At 42.2% G+C, this 24,031-nt stretch overlaps 1 protein-coding gene across 1 annotated transcript; it reads right to left on the bottom strand.

Annotated features, from left to right (window-relative positions):
• Positions 1–1,034: 1,034 nt before the first annotated feature.
• Positions 1,035–21,130, bottom strand: LOC134398887 (cytochrome b-245 heavy chain). Its single transcript, XM_063126502.1, has 13 exons — positions 21,041–21,130; positions 18,318–18,413; positions 15,699–15,809; positions 12,774–12,858; positions 11,790–11,935; positions 11,318–11,508; positions 10,197–10,326; positions 9,192–9,284; positions 8,017–8,270; positions 5,947–6,109; positions 4,738–4,884; positions 3,925–4,049; positions 1,035–2,563 (listed from the first exon to the last, which is right to left on the bottom strand). Exons 1-13 carry the CDS (start codon positions 21,083–21,085, stop codon positions 2,437–2,439), a joined length of 1,713 nt encoding a protein of 570 aa, XP_062982572.1. The 5' UTR covers positions 21,086–21,130; the 3' UTR covers positions 1,035–2,436.
• Positions 21,131–24,031: the final 2,901 nt, after the last annotated feature.

The raw sequence follows: 24,031 nt of genomic DNA, 5'->3' as shown, positions 1-24,031 counted from the left end.
GTTCATTTGGGAAAGTTGCATGTGTGTGAGAGTATTACATGACTTCTCTACAACAGATGTGTTTCCTGTTATCAGTTTGCCATGATTAAACAAAGAAAGCACATATTTTTCTTTTCTTTTTTACTGTTTATGGAGATATTAACTTAGGCTTTGATTATCTAGGCTGTGAGTCTATGTCCCCACCGAGCTTCTACAGGTGTTACTTCTCCAATGTTGCAGAGAGGAAAGATGTGTGGGTGGGGAGGATCATGATGGAATTCATATGGTACTGCTGCCTCTTGTTAGAAAGGCAGGTAGCAGAGTAAAAATAAAAGGGCAAAGCAGAATGAGTGTTTACCAGCCCCACATACGCACACAATAAAAAAGCCCACATATTTCTTTTAGTGAAGAGAGCACGCAGTTTTGCTCATGAGTATTTAAACAATTTCCCCTCATGGGCAGCTCAGTCTTGGAGCTACTATTTAAATTTCCCACAATGTTCCTGATGTAGAAGTAAACTTGGGTATTGTGGGAAATTTAAATGGTGGGCCTCATTTTAATTTCTGAAAATGTCCTGGAATTATGTAACATCAGGAGCAATGTGGAGAATTGGAATGGGTCTGTTGGACAATGTGCTAAGCCATGGTTAGGCTGCTAACTCTCTTGCAGCAAATAGTGTGTTTAAACCATGGTTATGTAGCTACCATGATTAGGAATGGTTCACTCAACATGCTAAATCATGGTTCACATGACACTAAGCCACAAGATGCTTAACCACCGTGCCTTAGCATGTCATGTGAACAGGGTCAATGTGGCTCCAACACCCAGCCACTTCTGCTTTTTCGGACAGTGCACTGCGACTATCACCATTGCTGCCAAACCCAACAGAGGAGCCCCGTGATGGAGAAAGGGCCCACCAGAGCACATCTTGCTGAGGGCCTCTTTCAGTCTTATAGCTGCCTTGCCTGCTAAGGTTAAGGCCTCCTTAGGGATAAAGTCCATTCGAATGTGACTATTATATAAATAGAAGGATAAACACAGACTCAGAGACAAAATACGTAATATGCTAATTTAATGTACTTGAAAATAAAGCATTACATATCACATTACAGCATTACATATCACATTACAGCAATTATTCACCATTTCTTAAGAACAACTAAAAGACCTGGAAAATCCCTTTTAGAAAAGTAATTAGGATGTCAAATGGGGAAGTGAAATTTTCCACACACAAAGCTGCTAGCAGCAACTACCCTGCTGGATTAAGCAGGTTTGTTCATCCCTACATCCATCCCTTCTCCCTTCTCCCTGAAACAACATAAACCGCATTTTAAGCATTATTTTCTTGGGAACTATTTTCTTTAACAGCATTGGATGTTGTTGTTTTTAATGTGGCACTTAAAGTGCTTTTGAGGTTCTCTTCTGCTGTTGGTATGCATGTATGAAAGACAGAAATATGCTTATATCCGGATTTTTCACAAATTGATTGATGGTTATTCAGTTAAGGAGGATTTACAATTGCACTTCAGCCTTCCTGTGTCTTTTGTGGAAGCTGTGGCCCAGTGCATTCTATTTGAAGGTCATTTTCAGTCCTTCACCCACCATGTTGTTTATAGAGTTGTGCATATTTGTGAATAGCTTTTTTTCCTTCATTAATCTCCTCTCCCTAAACAGAAGTTTCTCTTTGGCAGCTATTAATAGCCATTTTAATATGTTGATATGTGCTTGTGCTGGTGTACATATAAATGACATTTTAAAGAAAAACACATACTGGTGAAAAATGTCAAGCTTTTCCCTGGCCTTGTCAGTTGCACTGGTGAATGGAGGAAAAGGGGATGGACTGTGAAGAAACTGGCCATAGAGCAGGTAATGCAGAAAAAGAGGTAACACACTGTCAGACTTATCAAACATGTTACGAGAGGAATACAGATCAGTCCAGTCTTAGGGCAGTATGGCCACTCTGACATAGACCAATGGAGAAATGTCTTCTGCACTAGCTGGAGAGTGTGTGGTGGCACTGAAAGAAATGGAATATTCCAGAGTGATCATTAAAGCATTTAAAAATGCAGTGTTGATCTATATAAACAGATAGAGGTGATGCTGGAGGTGGCTTTGTACACCCAAAAGAATCATGCTGGAGGACACGAGGATAGAACTTTCCATTTAAGGGTTCAATCCTATGCATGTCCACTACTGTAAGTCCTTTTGAGTTCAGTGAGTGTTATTCGTTGTTTTAGGATTGCAGACCATGATAGTCTAACATGAAGAATGGGGTTCTGCAAAATTATACACGATGCAGAAGCCAGTGCAAGCCGACCTGGAACCTTTAGCAAAATTCCAGAGAGAAAAGAATTTGCTGTAGCAAAATTAAGACCTATAGTGCCCAAACTCTAAAAAAAAGGAGAAAAGGTAGGTTTTCTCACTTCTTTCTTTCTTTCTTTTGTGGTACACATATGTTCAAAAATTTTCTTTGTTGAATATGAAGTGTACTCCTCGTGGGTCAGCAGCTGAATTGTTAATACACATCTTATTTAAGGTATCACCCAAGGCTTCAGGTCCACACAGGAAAACACCAATCCTGGAACTAATGGCAGAAGAAATCACATGTTACAGGTACCTAAGAGTATATAATTTAAGTAAGGCCATTGAAGGAATTTAACTGCCCTAGAAATATTACATACAACACTCCTGAATGTTACCACAATTTAAAACCAAAGACTCCCATGCTAGCAAGCAGAATTAGTGCTTTTCAAATGTACAGTGAAGCTTACTGGCAGCAACAACTCCGTTAAATGGCATAATTCTGTTTATGTGGATTACGACTTGTTGAAGCCAAAGGCCTCAATTTGGGCATCATTCAGCCAAGCTAAGCATTCTGATTTTCCAGTGATTTCACCGGGACAGTTAAGCATATACAGAGCCTTCTCAGTGAAATCAATGGGATATAGAAGTGCTTTTAAAATAGGGATGGGGAAAGTGTGGCCCTCCAGATGGGAGTTGCTGCCTACCAATGTCAGCCCTAGCCAGCATAGGCAATGGTGAAGGATGCTAGGAGTTGCAGTCCAAAAACATCCTGGGTGGGGGTTGTGTGTTCCCCGTCCCTATTTTAAAACGTAGTCCTCTCCGCTTTACTGGGTTGTTGGTCATATTTACAAGGTAAGAACTCCAGCGTTTCAGTCTTCCCACATACATAGGGGTGCCCCCAACTACACCTCCCGTGGGTTGGGTGACATCAGTCAGTGTGGCCACGCCCAGTAACATCATTGCCCTGCCCCCAACCATTTTGCCTTTCTCTGGAGTTCCATGATTCTCTCAACAAGGAGAAAGGGACTTGGGCAGTGCTGGGCAGTCTCTCTTCCCACTGACAGCCCAGTCCCTTGCTTGGCATGGCATGTGCTGCTATTGGGCCAGTGCCAGGAAGAATGGATGTTCCTCCAAGTGCCAGCTGAGTCTCCCACTGCCCACATCCCTACTGTTACGTCTCATCCGGGATCAAAGGTAACAGTGGAAATTCCCCTGCCTGCCAAGAGAGAGGGAACAACATACTGGGAGTCCTTGCTGTCATCTCAGATAGGAGATAACAGCAGGGATTCCTCTAGGGGGCAGAGCTTGGAGTCCAAGCTCCACGGAGGCTCTGCAGGCCAGATGCAGAACCTCCACAGGCCAGAGATTTCACATCCCTGATGTGCATGCTCAGTGAATGATTCTGCTTTTCAGACACTAACTGGAGAGTGAGAATTCAGATGATCCTATATGGCTCATTACAAGGGAATTAATGCTTGATTTTTCAGGCTTGCGAGTAGTTAGTAAGCAAAGAACCAAATAGTAATTGGATCCATCCATCACTGGACCCTTGGTGAGACACAAAATAATGACCCACTCATAGAATAAATGTAAGTAGCACAAGTGAGGCCACTCTCTGTGGGCACTATAGATCAAAATTACCTTGGATGCTGACTTGAGATTGTTTTGAACTCATTCTCCCAATTTGGTCTACCATATAGGGTTTTCTGTTTCAAGCCTGTGATCACGTCTTTCTCTTCATCATGATGCACTGCATAATGAGCGGCCTGGAAGAAGGAAGGCAAAGAATGTCCTTATTAGAAGGATGCGGAGCCAGCTAAGGGTCACTTGGTGACAAAAAGAGAGAATTAGTTGTCAGGGATACTCCCAAAATAACACAGAAGAGGCCAACAGATGAACATAGCAGAGCTCCAGCAGATAAACTCTTCCAAATGGGACTGGAAAAACTGAGGAAGAGACCATCATGACTCCTAATGCTTTGCATCCCCAACTGGATGTATTGTATCTCAATCACCATCACACAGATCCCTTTTATCCTATCCTATCCATAACTTTTAAAGAATAGTTTGAAAACCTTATTGATCAGCCATGGTCTGACAAGATTTCCTTTAGAAAGGGGGATGTCCACCATCCCTTTCTGAACTGCACTTTCTTTTTCTAGTAATCTTGCAGTTGTTATGCATAAGTTCTCATTCCAAGTTCATGAGTTTCTTCTCCCAGGAAAAGACAAGCCTCACTACAGGGCTCAAAAGGAGCTGTGATATGTATCCCCCAAAATATTAAATAATATGTCTTTGATGAGAGAGGAAAACTAAAAAAAATGGATCTGTCCCCGTATTAAGGGGACAGTCACTAGATGCTGAAGTACTTGTGACCTGTTCATACATATGTGCAATGGCTGTTTTCACTTCCCAAAGATCCAATTGCATTGAGAAGGCTATAGCAAGTGCTTACCTGAGATTCATCCCAGCCAGTAAGATAGATGTTGTAGCTGAGGAATCCTGCATTATCCTTGTCCTGCATTTGATTCTCCAGTGATTGCAAGAGGTCAGCAAACCATTCAAATGCGTGGGTGTCTCTGCAGAGCCAGTAAAAATAGATCTGGAAGGGGCAAGATTGAAGATAATCACAGTATTAGATCATGTTTAGTTGGGTGATTTAATTCTCCTAGTTTTCTTCCTAAACCCTGAAGACTTCAAAGGTAATACTCTGGATTACCTGTGATGATCACTACGCTATAATAAAGGCCAACTTTAGGAATGATGGGTGATCTGATTTCATATGCAACGTGGAATGTCGATGATGAGTAGACATTCCTCTTATGCAGTATGAACTATGAAGGATAGCTCCCATCTGACTCCAAGGATAGGAACGGGAAGCAAGAACTTCCCTAAAATATTTTGTGCTACCTCATTTGCTCCTCTAGCTTTCAACCACAATGGCCCTGTTCAGAAGACACCTTAAACAATGGCTTTAACCACAGTGAATAAAACAAAAAGACTTATTCACCTTGTTTAAAGCCATGGTTTAAGGTGTCTTCTGAACACAGCCTGGCTTTCTGGCTTAATCACCATGGTTAAAGCCATGGTTTAAGGTGTCTTCTGAACAGGCCCAATGTATAAAGGACATATATTGCCTTGTCCTCCTAAAAATGGTCTTTACTAGCCCTTTGCTCCCACAAACCAGAGTCATCTCTGGCAAAGCTCAAGTAACAAAATTTGCCTTATATAGAAGCGACAAAGCAGAGATATGCAACAGGGTTAAGCTTAACTTCTGGCGGTCACTCTCTGATCTTAAGTATTTGTTGACAGATATGCTGACACTCTGATATCCAGCACTCTGATGCACCAGATAGATCTTGCTGCTGCAGAGATCAGCCCTCTCTGTGTGCATATAAGATGATATAGGATGCTGCTGTGTGCAAACAAACGGGACAGATGGAGAGGGGGAGTTGCTAATTCTCTACTGTCACTTTCCTACTCTTGTACATGAAGGAGTATCCACATCAAATAAGAGCATAAATTTCACAGCATTTTTTTGCGCTCAGATACATCTGAATTAAGCCCAGAGTTTGTCTTTATAGATTTCTCAGTCCCTCTTTTTATGTACTGTTTAGTGTAAGGAAATGATTGTTGAATGCTTGGGGATGTGTCAGGGACATACCTTCTTGAGTTTTAGGTTAATGGCATCATTGCAGTATTTGTACCACACAGACTTGAGGATTGATGCAAAAGGGGTAACGCCAATGCCAGCTCCAACCAACATCACGGTATCGTAACTGAATACATCTTCACTAGCGGTACCAAAGGGACCATCTACAGCTATCCTGGAACAGTAAGAATAAAGTTGATAATAATAACTGTGATTATGATTGCAATAGTCATCCAGGTCAAAGCCAGCCTTACAGTATCTGTTCAGGGGATAGTTCTACATGGCAGACCTGATCCATGAACTGGCATGCCCAGACAGTGGGCACATTCGCACGACACACCAACCCATTGTGGGTGACAATCTACACACTTATGTGCCTGGTGCACCTGTCAGATGATTGGGGTAGGGGTGGTTTGTTCCCCCCTCCTTCCCCCTGTAATGTGCTTCCAGGGTTAACTGGGTTAGGTGTCAGAACACCTACCAAATTAAGCCAAGGTATAATAGAGAGGCTTGGGCTAGTCAGAGCCAATTTCACAACAGGGCCCCTTTTGGGGAGCTGGGTTTATAAACAGGCAAGGACCAAAAATGGCTGTGATGCAAAGTTCTAAGGCAGGGGTGCAGAGCCATTTTGGGGGTGAGGGCTGAATTGCAATCTTGGAAGGGTGCCAGGGGCCTCATTCCTGAGATGGGTGGAGCCTAACACAAAGGGGTGGAGTTACAGTCAAGTGGGCAGAGCCAGTGGGGCAGGCTAATAAAAATATTTAAAATTAATTAGACAAATGGGGGGGGGATGTCATTCTACCTTTCTACTTTATTTTTGGCATTCATAACTTTAGACTAGCATTGGAAGTCTGCTGAGTATGGCCTCCCCTTCAAGCCAACCCTGTCCTCCACTGCTAATTTGTAGTCTAGTGCAGTGGTTCCCAAACCTTTTCAGGTAACCGGCCCTTGGTTCCACAAACTCATGCCCAGTGCCCCCTACCCTACACTATAAAAATCATTATTCAGAATAGCGGTTTTCAACGACCTACTAAGGAAGATAATAACAATAAAATTCAAAACAGTAACAATTAATTGAATATTTATTCAAAATCCAATTACATTTTTCCCTCCCTCCCTCGGCAAGCCTGGGGTGGGTGCTTCCCATTTAAAGGGGCCATGCTCCTCTGGATCCTGCTGGTCTGGGCACCCGGGCTGAGCAGCGGCGGCGGCAGCCGGGTGAAGGAGCTGAGCTGAGGAGCTAAGAATGAAAAGGGGGCTATACTGTGCACGGCCCCTTTAAATGGGAAGCACCCTCCGCAGGCTTGCCGAGGGAGGGAGGGAAAAGAGAACAAACACCTCTGTTTTGCAGCCGGCATGGCATGGCGGGGCACACCAAGCAGGGTATGTCTCTTCATTAGCATTTTGGTGCTTTTGAAACATTTCAATTCACCGTTAAAAGGACTCTTCTTAAATGGTATTAATACATGTGGCTTGCGACCAAACTACCTTCTCCCATAAACATGTCCCTGGGTTTTAAGACCTTCCGGAGAGGCACTTCTCGGAAAAGACCACCTCGAGCGCCCCTTTGCCTCTTAGCACCCCCCTGCCGCCCCCTTGCCTCTTAATGCCCCCGTACCGCCCACTTTGGGAACCACTGGTCTAGTGTGTTGGCTGTGGTATTTTCCCTCTAACAGACCTACCACTAAGCCTAGTCACCTAATGGGCTTCTGTGCTAACACTATGGCTTATAGAAAGTGGGGTAAGGATCCCAGCCCTGTTGCACTCATCTACATTTGTCAATACTAGAACTCAATCTCAGTAGTAGGACAGATTGACCACGTACAGCACAACTGGGCCATGTAAGGCTGATTGTGATGTTCTGACAGTGCTGGGCAGCTGGTAAGAATGACAGATCCTCTTCTGTTCCATTGTGTAGCATCCTATTGAACTTTTTTTTGCTCCTAGCAGCTAAGTAAGTCAGTACAACCACACATGACCATCTGTGATAAAGCTCATGCCACTACTTGCATGACATCCACAGGGTTATCAGGATAATATCAGAAATTTTTGCAAATTTGACATTATTTGTTCTGTACATACTTGGGCAATTTCCAGGCATCCTGGAATTCTTGTTTGTCACATCCACAGGCATTAAATAGTTTTTCTGTCCAGTCCCCTACAACACGTATGTGAATGCTGAAGTGGTCCTCTTCAGGTGCAGAAGTCAGTGTGAAAGGGTGCCACTCCAGCATGGACACTGTGGGGCATTGGACAAAAATGTACTGCCCAACTTCCATCTTAAAGCCCTTCTTCTTCATCTGGAGCTCATACGTTTGGAAAGGATGAGTGACAACCTGTGACACAAGAAGTAAGTCTTTGAGAAGGCCATAGAATCAGCTGGGATAGTCAAAGCTTGCGTTGGCCTGCACATATGTAGTGAAGGAAAGAACTAATCACAGGGGACATAAAATCCTAAATCCATTTACTTGGTATAAATTTCACCCCCAAAGAATTACTTGAACAAAAATACTTGGAGCAGGGGCGAGCAACATCAGCCCCCACTACCCTCATGAAACCCCCCATCAGCACCAACGCACCCCAAAATGAATATACATACATAAAATGGCACTCCGTGGCTACTAAAATGGCAAATTCAACTTGCAAACCAGATATATTTACCTGTTTTAGTACCTCTAAGCACTACGGAGTGATTTGCAGCTGAATTTCAGCACCAAACTGGCGTTTTTAATTTTTATTTCTTCCCTCTCCCAGTACAGCCTGTGGGAGGAGGTTCTGATGGGTGAAAATGCCACCCCCCGGACCTCCTGGAGTCACCCCACCCCTGATTTAAAGGAACTTGTTTTGAGTGAAATGCTTCATATGCAGGTTTGGACCTGGGTCCTGCCTTCTGCAAGAGCGAGGGCTCCACTCACAAGAGGTCCCTCCACCTCACTGCTCATCCTCCCCTGCTACACACACCCTATTTAGCGGGGTCTCCTGCCTCTCTGTGTAGCCCTTTCAGGGTCTGGAGGGGCTACTGTGAGAAGGAGAAGTTGCAGGAGTCCACTTCTGCCACAGCAGTTGATCCAGCTCAAATCTGGATCCAGCCCATAACTGTTATCTCCATTGATGCTTTGTGATGTTGTGATTCATTTAGCAGCCACTCCCCAGCAATGGGGCTCAGGTCTTCCAGGGATTACCGTCCACAGGGTAATTGCAGGACGAGTAACATTTTGAGTGAGATGAAACACGTCTGCTGCTTTTGTGACTCTTACCTTTGTGACAACAACCTTTTGTTGCGATCGCCAAAACCGCACCAGCCTCTCAAAGGCATATAGAATCATAGGGGCCACTATCCATTTCCATGTCTGTCAACAGAACAAGAAGAATAAGCAGCAGGCAAGGATATTCAGTTCAAGAAATCTATGGTTTCATTGGCCTGGTTCAGACAACACGCTAAACCATGCTGCTTAACCACAAAATGGTTAAGGGAATGCATTAAGGTTATTGTATATGCAGGAATTGGTTCCCACACTGAACTCAGAGGGCTCATTACACCACACTCAGGGTTAAAAAGAGAACTTCCCATTTTGCGAATGTTTTGTCAGTAGAGAAAGTCCCTTTAATCATAACTGACTAATTTCTAAAGTCCATTCCTGTTAAAAGAGATCTTGCCCTTTGTTGAACATGTGGAGTTACTGTTGAAAATACATACGCATGATTTATTTTTCTTTCAATAAATCTTAATCTGGCTCAGGACCCTCAGTTGTTGGGGTCATCCCATGATGCTGAGAAGTGGGAGATTCAGGATGGATAAATGAATGTATTTCTTCACACTGCACATAGTTAAACTGTGGAATTTACTACCAGAAGATGTAGTGATGGCCACCAACATACTGCACATTGCTTCAAAAGGAGATTAGCCAAACTCATGGAAAATAAGGCTATCAGTGGCTACTAGTCATGGTGGCTATATATTACATCCTGTATCAGAGGCAGTATGCCTTTGAATAACAGTTACTAGGAAGCACAAGTGGGAGGACACTATTATACCCATGTCCTACCTGTGGGCTTCCCGTATGCATCTGATTGGCCACTGTAGGAACAGAATGCTGGACTAGAAGGCTGGCCTTTGGTCTGATCCAGTATGACGCTCCTTAGCTTCTTATGACGTTAGTCCTACCCTTTCTAGCAGTAATCTGGCTGCTTAATGTTAAAATCAAGAACTTCAATAGTCTTAATGGCTGTATTTTTTTTAAAAAAAAACCAATAGATTGTACCATAGGAGGATTTCCAGAAAACTGTGGTATAGGACATGAAGGTAATTTCCCCCATTCGGTGTAATGGCTGGAACAGTTATATGGATTATGGACATCCAAACTTCTTTTTATCTGTCCACGTACAATTTGTCTGGGAATAACAGCAAGTATCAATATCAATAATAGTAATAATGTATAATAATAAACATTAACACAATTTAAATGATATCATAACAGTAATGTCTTCAACACTGTATAGCAGGGATGGGGGGGAAAGGCGAGTGTGCATGTGGCCCATCAAATCACTGCTGGTGGCCCACCAGCCCCCTTGCATCTCCCACCATGGAGGCTCTGCCCGAGGTTTTCCTCACTAGCACTAGCAAGAGAAACCCTGGGATTTCCTTACTAGCATCTGCAAGGAAATCCACAGGCATCTGTGTGTGTGTGTGTCTTCTGCCCAATGTGCTCCTCAGGGCCAAAAAGCCTGGATACCCCTGTTCTACATACATGGAATGTATGTACTTCTTTGCATAATGGATGATTTCAAGGAAGCCAATATTTGGTTATCACAGTGACCCCTTTTCCCATTGTAGTCTCCCGGACACAAGCTTCAGCAATCAGCAATAACTCAAAGGACATTAGATATTTAAAAGGGCACTAGCCTTTTAGTTCTGACTGCTTCTAACTGACAAGCATGACATGCATATAGCCAGTATTCATTTTCAAGATATGTACTGCAAAACTTGAGATACTGACATAATTCATAAGGTCATGCAGACAGGCAAGCAGAGCTGGATTGGTTATAGTCCTCTTGTGCTGTGTTGGGAACCACTGCAGGTCCTTCATATATGCATAAGCTGACTAACCAACTAAGGAATGGATCACAGTGGCTAAGCTAACAATGTCCAGGAATGGCAGTAGGAGACTTACCAGCCAAAGCTGGTAAAAGGCACTTCTATCCATTGAAGACACCTGTGCCTCCAGTGACAGTGCTGAATCAGGGAGCACCACCTGACTATGCACCTGCTCCTTCAGGGGGATGGGACTCTGCAACCCCATCCAGAACAGGTGACTGATCCAGTTCACGGATACAGTAACCACTCTAATTATTTACTGGTGTTTGAATCAATACAGAGACTTACCCAGCTCCATGAATGGCAAGCCCAACAAAAAAGATAACAAACAGATGGTGAGTGAACCAAAATACTTCGAAGTATGACCTTCGAATAGTTTTAGTAGATGATGTGATAATTAATATTAGACAGAGTGTGATGACAACACCAGTGAGGCCTGCCAAGGTTGTGAAGGCTACATAGAAACCACCCAAAGGATTCTGTAAAAGGAAAAATAAGGCAATATAATCAAATCTGTCACAGCTGAATTGCATAACTTTCCATTCGTAAAACACATCTAAGGTAGGTATTGGTGTTGGTTGGGGGTGATGGGAACTGGACTCTAACAACATCTGGCATGGCCCCACCTCTGAACTAAGTGAATAAAATCCTGTAAGGATTGCTTCCCCCCCCCCACCCCCAGCAATTGTTGAGGAAAATGAATTTCTCTCTCTGAAAATGATTACTTTCTAACCATTTGTCCAGGAGCATAGCTACTTACCGGAATTTTCTTTCGGGCAAAATTCAGGTACGTTTCACCATCCCGATCACCCAAATCAGACAGCACTGCCTGAATGGTTATGTTCTTTTCATTACGTGCATCCACCAATCTTTCTACATTGAAAAGATGTGCAATTGTGTGGATGGCTAAAAAAATAATTAAAAATAGTGTAGAAAATATGTTAATCTAACGTATGAGATAAAAATCACACTTAAAATGCCATTTCCCCCTCAAACTAGCCCACCACCACCATACACACTTTTGAGCACTGAGGCATCCTGATACAATGCAAAACTGAACCTTTGTTGACATGTGCGACTTCTGGATACAACTCCCAATTATATGGCTCTTCCTTCTTTCACTTTAAACTATTGTTATCTACAACGGACAGCGATGGCCTTATCTACACCTCAACTGACATCTACTTCGAAGTAAGTTTTATTTGCTTCAACTGGACTTTCCTGTGAATATCTTATGAATGATAGAGTGCTTGGAGGAAATGAGGAAGAAACAACTGTCAGAGACTGATTGCACAAGTGCATTTAGGGATGAAGACGTGGCAGGACAAGAAAGAAAGAGAAAAAAAACACTTCCGATATAACTTAGGTTTAGTGCTAAAGCATTGAATCAGTAGAATAAGCCCAGCATAGACTTGTATTCAGATGCTCCTTTCCCTTTTTTCTCTCTCCACTTTGTTTTTTTAAAATTGTAAGTCTGCAGACTTGTATTGTTCTGTGGGTTTTTTATGTTTTATACCGGCCCTGGTGGAATGAGGCCTTTAGGAAATAAATATCATCATTATTATGAAAAACATACTTCTCTTTATCCCAGCCTCTATATTTTTAGAAATTGGTCCCCATATAGATTTGCTTGTCCGCCTTCACTTTCTGAACCCTTCCTGCAAACTCTTTGTCCTTATTTGAGCCTTGTGTTCACTGAAATCAATAAGAGTTCATCCTAAATGTAAAACCTCAAAGCGCCTACCAGTATGGAGTGCAATCATCCAGGCCACCAATTTGTGAAATGTGAGGTTCCTGTCCAACTGTCTTCTGACACGCACTGAGCAGCACTATTGAAGGAAAAGAGGAAGTGTGAACAAATTTGACATATCAAAGATGCAATATATATATTTAATAACTGAACAGCAGAGTTCTGCAACAGAGAAACCGTTTAGATACATCAGCAGTATATAAAGACAGTCAGCACTACATACATCTATTTTAAAAAGTAAATACTACAAGCTAGGATTGCTGAAATGATGGTGTACATTGTAGTTTTGATGATGGTGTACATTGTGGTTTTGAATTTCATGTCATATGCAATATCCGACTGAGCCCATTCATACCAGAGAAATCAAATCACATTGCAAGGAGAAATGTGTTTAAAATGTCTATAAGCAAAATGGTTCAGAGGACAGCAGTGGGAAGCAGAGAGAGAGAAATCCCATCACATTAATGGACATTAGCTAGTGCAATGTTGAATTTAATCCCTAGTAAATAAGTAAATAAACATAGAGTTGAATGGCACACAGTTTGTTCATCGCTGTGCTGTAAGGATTGAGAAAGAGCCACAGGAGGGTAATCTTCAGTGCTGAATCACTAAACACTGCTTCTCCTGTTCTGATCAGTAACGAAACACATGTCAGAAAAAGTACATTATTTGTAAAAGTAGAAGTGAAATCAACTTCAAAATATAGAGTTCAGCATGCACGGATAAAGGAAGTTTCATGTTTTAGCTTGGATGAATCTGGTATGTGTCAGTTTGTTCATAAAACCCTTGGAACCAACAGTATTACAATTTACTTCACTAAAACTAAAGGGAATCTTCTTCCATCCAACTCTGCTAACTAAATTACACAGTGCATCCCTTTGAATTCAACATGATGCTCAAAATGTGAGAATTTAAAACAGAAAAAACATGGTGCATCATTTTCTATTTCTTTGCTATGCCATGTTGGCAAGAATACCAAATAAGACACCTGGAGTTGAATCCATGGTTGTCCTTCCATCTGCTGAACACTTCTAGTTCTGGGGAGCATTTCTGCTGATGGAATAGAAGAGGAGGCAATCTTGATTGATTCCCTTCCCCCTCTACAGTCTCCCCTGAAAGTCTGCTCCAGAAAGTTGGGGGGGACCCCACCAACAGTGAGTAAAGTGGCATTGGAGGTTGCAAAGGGAGGGGGAACCAGCAAAGATCATGCAATGCTTTCATGGGCAGAAAAGAACCTAGATCCAAGCCATTTGTCCCAATCCAGTTATTTCTTGTGACTAAATCCTTAATTCTACAAGTGCTTTCCTCTGCATAGGCAGATCTGTTCGCACCACCAAAGTGAGTGGGGAAGCTCACTTATGCTGGAGCTCCATGGAGGAAGGGCACTGGGGAACTCTTGGTACCGCCTATCTAGGTGATCATCTGTTAGGATAGTATGGTTTCCCCTGTTCTATTGACTTTTGTGATGATGATGAAGTTTGGCTTTCTTGGGTATGATGTCTTGATTGATATGTCTTGGCTTTAGTTTGATTATAGATTTGACAAATTCCGAAATATTTTTTTAATAAAAGTTAAACAAAGACAGGACAATGAGGCTGGAATGGTATCTCCTAGCAAGAACCACCATTGCTGGGTTCCCATGAAGTCGTGGGTACATATAATATTACAATACAGATAAATGCTGCCATGGACAGCTCTACAGATGATTACCAGCCATAGAGTTCCTTTTGCCAAAGAGAAGAACCAATTAATTCACATTACCCTTCTCTTATTGTGGAAGTATTTTAGTCAAAACAGTCCAACATAGTTTTCTTAGATTAATATTTCTGAAGATAAGGCTACCTTGACAGTGCAAAATAATGTTCTAGAGAAATTTAAACAGGCCCATTTATATTGTCTTTATTTATTTATTTATTTATTTATTCATTTCATTTCATTTCATTTCTATACTGACCAATAGCCAGAGCTCTCTATGAATTGAAGGGTCAAACTTCCTGTTCTCTTCAAAATCCCCTCATCCTGTCCAAAGACTTCTCCATCCATAATCCTCAATATAAACCCCCATGTAGCCACAACGTACATAGAATGCTTGGGAGCAGAGGAAGAAAGACATCCCTTCAACTTTACACTTTTCCATACTCGCAACCCTATAAATTCAACAATGTCTTAAGAATTACTATTATGTACATGCAGAATCTGACATAGAAAACCACCTCTTTGATTGGATCCTTCCCTTCCCTGCCCCTGACAAGCCAACAGGTGTTTTTTAACAGGCCTTGTCTTAGTGTGTTCACACAACACACTGATCCATGATGATTTATTTTCCGGAACAACCCATAATGGGCTAGCATGTTGTCTGTGGGATGTTTCTCCCTCCTCTGGTGAGTTATTTCCCTCAAATAAACCAACCTGAGAGCTCATGGTCTTCAGTAAGGGTTATTTTACCTATGATGGGTTAATGTATTGTCTGTTGCAGAGCATGCTGCCGCCGCTCTGTTCCTCTCAAGAGATCTCTATTCTTGCTGCAAAGGAAGCTGGGATGCATGCCTGGCTGGGCAAGAGGACTATAGGAGAAGGAGGGCTGATGGTGGCGGTGAAATAAACTACTCTGTGTAGTTTGTTTGCCTGATCGTCTGAAGGGAGCACAGGAAATTGTTTGCATAACCATCTTCCCAGCATAGCTTGTCACCCAGCATGGAATAGTGAGATGTGTAAACCCAGCCTTGGTCTTCAATCTGGGGGAATCTCTGCCACTTCCCTTCTAAGACAAATCCCACATTGGGAGTGTGCTAAGCTAAAGATACCTGCCCTCAACAAGCACAACGTAGCAGGTTACCTACTAAATTATTGGAATTAAAGTCAACCCCTGCCTGCATAGAATGACTCTTACTAACAGTGGAAAATACTCCTGAGTCTTACCGCACTTGAGCCTCTGAGGAAGGAGAGCAGATTTCGGCAGACTGGAAGAAGAACCAACATGCAGTTGAAATTCAGACATGCTGCAGGTGCCCGAGCAAGTGCCAGGAAAGGCTAAACATAAGACAATGGGATTATCATTAGCCAAAGTGCATTATATGAAGGATGCCTCGGAATCAAAATAGAAGACCAATGGGGCTAAATCTCATGTACAGGATGCACCAACATTGAGGCCACATGTAGGAAAAAATGGGAATTGGGCTGAATGAATTGACAGAACACTGAATACAAAACGTTTTAGACCAGTCCACACAAGAAGGCTTGACATAGGATAATGCAACTCTCACAGTTTTGCTATAATGGATAGAGTTTTGTCATGTGAATATGGAGGGAAGAATATATTTTGATAATTGTCACCTCAACTGGTTGATTGAATCAATTCTAAGTGAGCCCATGAATGTAACATTTCCCTACACTGGTCAGCTCCACCATCTGGTCCAGAAGAAGGGTTACCATTAATAGCTGCGGGAAGAGGAAGACCACAAAGTAGTGAAGGTTGGTGGCTGTGATGTCAGTGCAGAAGCACCTTGGATAGTTCCTTTAGAGTTCTGAGTGGTTCTGACTGAAGCATGGAGTGGATTCACCAGCCCACTGACATCAGTGTCACCAGCCTCCACTGCCACAAAGACTTGCCTAAGCAGCATGGGGCGAGCGTAAGGGATGGTGTCAGACCCAAGGAGAAGAGACCAGGTTTACCCTCAGAATCTGGCTGCTCTTGTTCTTGGTCTCATTGCTGCTCCTTCACTTTCTCTTTGTTTTCTCCGTGGTGCAACCCCCCCCCCTCCAAGGCTAGTTCCCAGTCCCACCAAACATCTTTCTCTTCCTTCGTCTCTATCATCTTAATGTACCCCTATTCTGAAATTATCCCCCCACATATGCACAAGTTCAGTTTAAAAGTAAATGTTTTGTCACAAGTTTTGGAATGAGCAAATGTGCTTTAAGGATTTCCCTCCCTTTCATGTGTGGTTTCTTTTGGGGGGACTTAAAGGCGTTTTTGTTGCACATGCACTCTGACAAGGTAGTTTAGTTTTTATATTCCAATTGTGCTTTCCTCACTATGTTTATTTGCTAATAAACTGTTTGAGAAGGAAGGAAAATGAATAATTACTCTCTCTATACCCTGCCTTGCCTTACATGGTATCCTCTTTCACTCCCACTCTCAATACTTCCCTCCATTTCTTCCTCCCTCCTCCCTGCTGTTCCCATCACTGCTGCAACTTTACTTCAGCCTCTTACACAAATCAGAAAGCAGTTGTAGTTGGGGAACTGACAGGCGCAAAGCCCAAGTTGAGAATTTGTCATGGGCCTCAATGTTTTTTTTTTTATTGGAGGCTCTTGCCAGGTCACTTTGCTCCTTTGGCTTTTTACACCGTCTAGAACAAGGGTGGGCAACTTGTGTCCCCCCAGAAGTTACTGGATTGCAATTCCCATCATCCCTCACCATTGGCTATTATGGGGGTTGTAGTCCAACAACATGTGGAAGGCCACATGCCACCCACCCCTTTTCTAGAACCTAGCAGAATGACAAGGGGCATTCCTTTGACTTGGCCTGGTGGGCCTTGTCATACCACCATCATCACTTTCAAATAATAAAGAACTTTCTAAGCGACTAACTTGACAGTTGATGTTTAAGTAGGAGAAGAAAAAAGGGAAATGGAATCAATGAAGGGAAGTCTCGGAACTTCTAGGATTGCTTAAAAGTGAGCAGAAGAAAGCACACTAACCAGCTTTATTTTTACAGTCAGGTTGAAATCAAGTTACAACATTTCAAGGGATACATTTTTTTTTGTTAGGGTGAGTTTTCTGTTACAAAAGGTGAAGATTATGAACCTTAGCAACATTGATGCATCTGTAGGTGTTCAGTTTGGTAAATTTTGCCCTTCCTAGATCTGTGCGTAACATTATCCCATTGCAATATTTCTTGCACGATGCTTTTTCAGACAACAACAACTAACAAATAATCTAAACAAATATAACCAATTCTCATAACGTATGAGAGAGAGCAAAATACAAAATCTTAGGACACAAACCTAAGCATAACTGAAATAAATTCAAATTAAAAAAGGTGATTCACTTCTAACTATGATTAGAGCAGGGGGATTTAGTTAATATTATCTCTTTGGGGGGTGTGTGGGGTGTGTGTGTGTGTGTGTGTGTGTGTGTGTGTGTGTGTGTGTGTAAGAGAGAGAGAGAGAGAGAGAGAGAGAGAGAGAGAGAGAGAGAGTCTCTTTCAGCCCAAGGACTGAATTCCATTTAGGAGGAGCTCTTGGGTAATGCACTCCAGTGGTGGGCGGGGCTGAAAGAAAAAGGGGTGGGGCCAAAATCCCCAAAATACAAGCACATTGTAGCCTAAAGCTCTTACTGTCAACAACTAAGCCTTAGGAGACATATTTCAATCTTTTAGAATGGTGGGTGGTGGGTGGGAAAGATGCACAAAAGCCAGGACCCCACAAATGATCAGCGATTCAGGGAAGGAGGTGGGGCCATCTTGTGGGCCAAATTTGGTAACTGGCTTGAGGTTATGCACCCCTGCTTTATAGTATAGACATATCTAGTACTTACCCCAAGAAGTTCTCTTGTATAGAAGAATTGTTCCGGAAGGTCATATATTAAGTAGTAATGCCAGAAGAGGAAGACATTTAAACCCAGCCATACTATCTGAAGGAAGAAATATATGATTCAAATAATTTTTAGTCCTTTGTAACAGAGCTGAGGAGACTTCAGGGGGGTCGACTTTGTTTCCTATTAGAACCCCAAGGTTCACTAATCAGAGTCAGTTGCAAAGTTGGGAGTGGGGTTGGAGTGGAGTAAATTGCCTACCTCACTCAATGAGCCTTACACTGTGCATATAAACATCCATCTGAGTTAATACACATCAGGGATTGAAACATAAAACTCTCAACGTGGCCAGCACAGCTACACAAAGAGCTGGTGAAAGACAACCAATTAATACTCCTATTTTACAGATGAGGGAACTGAGCCTAAAAGATAAACAATTAGCACAAGGCAAGCCATCACAGAAACCCCTTGTGATCTTCTGCAAATCACCTAGACATCTACAGATATGTTCATATCTATATTCTGTCCACCTGTGCTTTACAATACCATGGCAAAACTTTTGTGTGGTCGAGAATCCAAGGGCTTATGGTGGTCCACAACAAAGTCTAAATAAGGGAGGTAGAGGGTTCCTTCACACAAGGCATTTATTGTGCACTCAGGATGGTGAGTGCACTCAGGATTTTTCATGATCTCGTCAACCTCTGGTGCCTCTCCCATCATTTTTCAGCTTTATTCCACCATTTTGTAACTCATCAAAAATGCAGTAATATATAAAAACTGTTATCAAAGAGGTGGTATATTTGAGAATCGCGTAATGTTGCACAATATTGCAGCTCCAACTACTGGCTGTATAAATGATCCAGCATGTCTCTTCTTATGTTCTTATTTCATTGGGATGGGTGGGGAACTAGGCTGGGTGCAGAGACCCCACTGCCTGCTCTGGATGCCTATATGCAGTGCAACTATGTTGTGATCATTCCTAGCCAGGCTTGGTGCCAGCAGGCAGTGCCCTTGGGAAGCTCCTAGTGCCCCATCATCTAGGCAGGGCCCACTACTGCCATTCCAGGCAGCTGGATCTCGGAATGGCCTTTCAAATTTCCAACCATGTCCGCAACATAGTATTGCCATACTGGGGGTAGTTAAATGACAGTTCCAAGCCACGCTCCACACTGATAGCAGTACTGTTACCTCCTTTCACTGCTGCCACTTGCTGTTGCCAAATGAACTCTCAGGACCTACAAAGCAGGAGGAGAGGGCACTAATCCCCTCCCCTGATGGCACATTGCTGAGAGCCACCTCAGACTTGGAGTGGGCCTGTTCCTGGCCCCTTCTTCATGTTACTGGTAGCAGCGAAACATCCCATATTCTGATAAATCCACCATTTCCCACAGCCAGAGATCACAGCCATTTTAAAGCTGAAAGAAGTGCAGGATCTTGTCAAAACTATAGTTCGGAAATCTCAGGGGGTTTACATATTACCTGTTCTAGTTTAACTCTAGCAGTTTAAATGGTCTGATAATTATCAATTCCAAGTGCTCCATTTGTTTATTAACCAGGTAGTTTTAATGCTAGTTACACTGTAAACTCAAAAAATATTATTAATAGTACATTATATAGAAGGGTAGTACTAATTTCCTGTGTGATGTGTAATGGAGATTTTTGAAGTTTATTTATTATTCCACTTCTTGAGATCCCAAGGCCCTGATGGCAGAATGATGGTTGTCAGTTATGAAGACAGCATCTTGTGAAGGGGGGTTTGTATCAAGACCAGATACAAAAGAGGGCAGGGCTATTGGGAGGTATAGAAATGCAATAAATAAATAAATAAATAAACAAGGGCTGCTCTAGCTTTAACTGTAATGATAAAGAGGGAATTTCACCAGGTACTGCATACATACAAATGACACCTGCTGAAATTCCCTTTTCTATATGACTGTTAAAGATACAGGAGCCCTGTCCTCCTTTTGATATGGTCACCCTAATTCTTGTGCATAATCAGAACTTGGGAAAGTCTTTCATAAGCCATGGTCTCTGTGCCCAGCCTAGTTCTCTACTCATCCCAATAAAATAAGATCATAAGAAGAGACATGTTGGATCAGACCAAAGGTCCATCTACTCCAGCACTCTGTTCACACAGTGGCCAACCAGCTAACAACCAGGGATCCACAAGCAGGACATGGTGTAACAGCACCCTCCCACCCATGTTCTTCTGCAACTGATGTATATAGGCTTACTGTCTCCATTACTGGAGGTAGCACATAGCCATCATGACTAGTAGGCATGGATAGCCTTCTCCTCCAGGAATGTATTCAACACCCATTTAAAGCCATCCAAATTGGTGGCCATCATTACAACTTTTTGCCATTGTTTGATTTTGATGGGACTAAACTGGATAAATCCTACAAGTATACATCTTCTTAAGTGGGCAGCCCATCTTTCAAATACTAATTTACACTGGCCAATAATCCCTTATGCATTTGTTTAAAGGCAGATCCAAACCTCTTGTTTTTGGTAAGCCTGCTTTCTATCACATCTGTTCCCCCACTAAGAAACAGTGTATTCCACAGTCACATCTGTGCAATTAATGGAACATTTTGAAAGCCATAAGACTTTTCATGCTTAGACTTCAAGCATTTATTAAAGCACCTTCTGCAGCTGAAGAGGTTTCCATGAATCTAAATCAATGATAAGCACTAGTCTTTAAAATGTATAATTATTGTACTTACAATGACAAAAATTGAGAGTCCTTCATTCTCCACCCAGTTGCCCATCTTGATGGCTGCTTGAATAAGAACAAACTGGCGTTGATCATTCTAAGGTAGGCAGGGCAAGAGTTTGTTTTCACTCCAGCAGAAGGAAATGAAAGCAAGAGTCTTGCAACAAGCAGGTTCCTGTTTTATTTTACATGTAATCAGTGGGACTTACTAAAAAAATGACAATACTTGCACATAGGAAAACCATGCTTGCCCATAGGGAAACGTAAGACAGTCCTTGTCCATAGGAAACGTAAGACAGTCCTTGTCCATAGGGATCCATAGGAAAGCACTTGTCCATAGGGAAAAATAAGATAGCTCTTCTCCATAGAGAAACCATACTTGTCCATAAGACTGCACTTTCCCATAGGGATCCATAGGAAAATAATTGTCCATAGGGAAACCATACCTGCCCATAGGGATCCATAGGAAAGCACTTGTCTATAGGGGAACCATACTTGCCCATAGGGATCCATAGGACTGCACTTGCCCATAGGGATCCATAGGAAAGCTCTTATCCATAGGGAAATATAGGACAGTTTTTGTCCTCAGGGAAACCATACTTGCCCGTAGGATCCATAGGAAAGCACTTGCCCATAGGGAAACACTGGACAGTCGTTGTCCATAAAGAAACCATACTTTCCCACACTTCTATGGTTTGTCTATGGACAAATGCAGTCCTATATTTCGCTATGGGCAAGAGCTTTCCTATGGATCCCTTTGGGAAAGTGTAGTCCTGTGGATCCCTATGTACAAGTATTGTTTCCTATCAACAAGAGATGTCCTGCACAGCACTTCTGTCTAAAAACTGGAGATCCCCTTGATGTCAAGGGCTGAATCTACTCAAGGTGCAAGATCCCAAAGAGGAGGTTTGACAACCTGAGTTTGAAGGGTATGACTCCAGTGGTTTTTAATAATAATTACTGTAAAACCCTGAACTTTTTTTAAAAAAATTCTAAAAATAAAGAGATGAACAAGGTGCCAAGTTTCATGTCTTTATCTTTAAAAATTATGGAGATGTAAGCATTTTTTTGTTAATTTCTGGCCTTCAACACAGTCACATTTTTGGGTCACTTATATTTTTGTACCCACACCCAGCCCTATAGAAATTTTGTTAATTTCTATAGACAATGGAGTGCTTATTCCAACTTTTAAAAAATCCTAAAAATCAAGGGATAAACAGATCTGTTTCAAACTTAGCATGGCTAAAGCCCTACTTAAGACCTATCACGTTGCCAAGTTTCATTTCTTTATCTTTAAAAACAATAGAGTTGTAAGCATTTTTGTTAATTCCCATTGACTATAATGCAGCAGTTATTCTAAAACAGAGTGAAACGTCGTCAAAGCTTTGACAAAGTGGAGTAACAGCGCTACTCCAAAATTTGGAGTAGAGTAGTCCTTCAACAGAGTTTGGACCTCAACAGAGCTGCTCCACACAGCCCTACTATATACACCAGTTGCTTGGGAATATGGGTGGGAGGGTACTGTTGTACTCATGTCCTGGTTGTGGATTACTGGTCGACAGCTGGTTGGCCACAGTGTGACCAGAGTGCTGGACTAGATGGACCCATGGTCTGATCCAGGATGGCTCATCTTATGTTCTTATGGCTTTGGGGTGAGGTAGTCAAAGAAGCCTTAACGAATTTTGTATGTGAGAAAGAACTCTCTCTAGCAGCAAGACCTTAGTTTGCCCAGTATACATACATCAGAGTGTAGCAAGATGTAACTTGGGGAGATTCCACACGTCGTACTGAGGGCGCTTCCATGCGCCCCCAGTGTGACCCCAAAGCGATGGTGTAGCTTGCCTGGAGAAGAGACGAGGAAGAGGTGTCCTTGCCGCTGCCACCACCCACCTACTTCCTTAAATTATAACCTTCTATTTGTTCCTTACAACACAGTTACAATGGGTTCTGGACAGCACTGGTGCCTGGGTATCATCATTTTTAATGAAAAACAGGTTATCATTGTGGATTCAAGTATAAACAGAGCATGTACCAGAGAAAAAGGAAAAGTACTCCTTTCCATTGCAGGCCTGTATTTCCGAATGGCCATAGGAATACATGGGAAATATACCTAAAGCCCCACAGGAAACAGAGGGAGCCCCAAAATGCTTGTGGAGGTTCAAGTTAGCACCTCTCCTTCTCTTTGTGAACTACCCAGAGAACCTGTGTTATGGGGCAACTATACAAATTTATTTAATAAGTAATTAAATAACACACACTCACAAATGGGCAGTCTGTAATACAGGGGTAATTAATATACTTACTTATAGTATAGATTTCTTGTAAATATTACTAAGATAATGTATGTGAGGTGCTTAGAGAATTCAGGAAAGCACTATAAAAATAGTACTAATTAATATAAGATGATGTTTTGGCAGATCTCCAGATGTCTCTGACTACGATTGTGTTGCATGGTTTATGCATTGGCTGCCTATACGTTTCTGAGCCCAATTCAAGGTGCTGGTTTTGACCTATAAAGCTTTACATGGCTTGAGATCAAAATTCCTGATGGAACGCCTCTCCCGACATGAACTTACCCGCTCACTGCTCTCTACATCTAAGGTCCTCCTCCGAGTGCCTACTCTGAGGGAAGCTTGGAGGATAGCAACCAGGGAGAGGGCCTTTTCAGTGGTGGCCCCCCAATTTTGGAATGATCTCCCCGATGAGGCTTGCCTGGCACCAACATTGCTATCTTTTCAGTGCCAGGTTAAGACCTTTCTCTTTTCCCAGGCATTTAACAGCATTTAACAACATGAGCTGTTAAAAAGAGAATAGCTGTTTTTATAAGGATACTGTTGTTTTTATGCTTTTTATGTTTTTAAACTTTGTATATTTGTTTTTAATGTTTACTGTTTAAACTTTTGTAAACCGCCCAGGGAGCTTTGGCTATGGGCAGTATATAAATGCAATAAATAAATAAATAAATAAAAATTCATTCTGTACTGCTCTCTACTGGTCCCCA

The sequence above is a fragment of the Elgaria multicarinata genome, chromosome 5 (assembly GCF_023053635.1).
Source record: "Elgaria multicarinata webbii isolate HBS135686 ecotype San Diego chromosome 5, rElgMul1.1.pri, whole genome shotgun sequence".
In the NCBI taxonomy this organism is placed as follows: Eukaryota; Metazoa; Chordata; class Lepidosauria; order Squamata; family Anguidae; genus Elgaria; species Elgaria multicarinata.
This window is presented reverse-complemented; position numbering and strand designations above follow the sequence as displayed.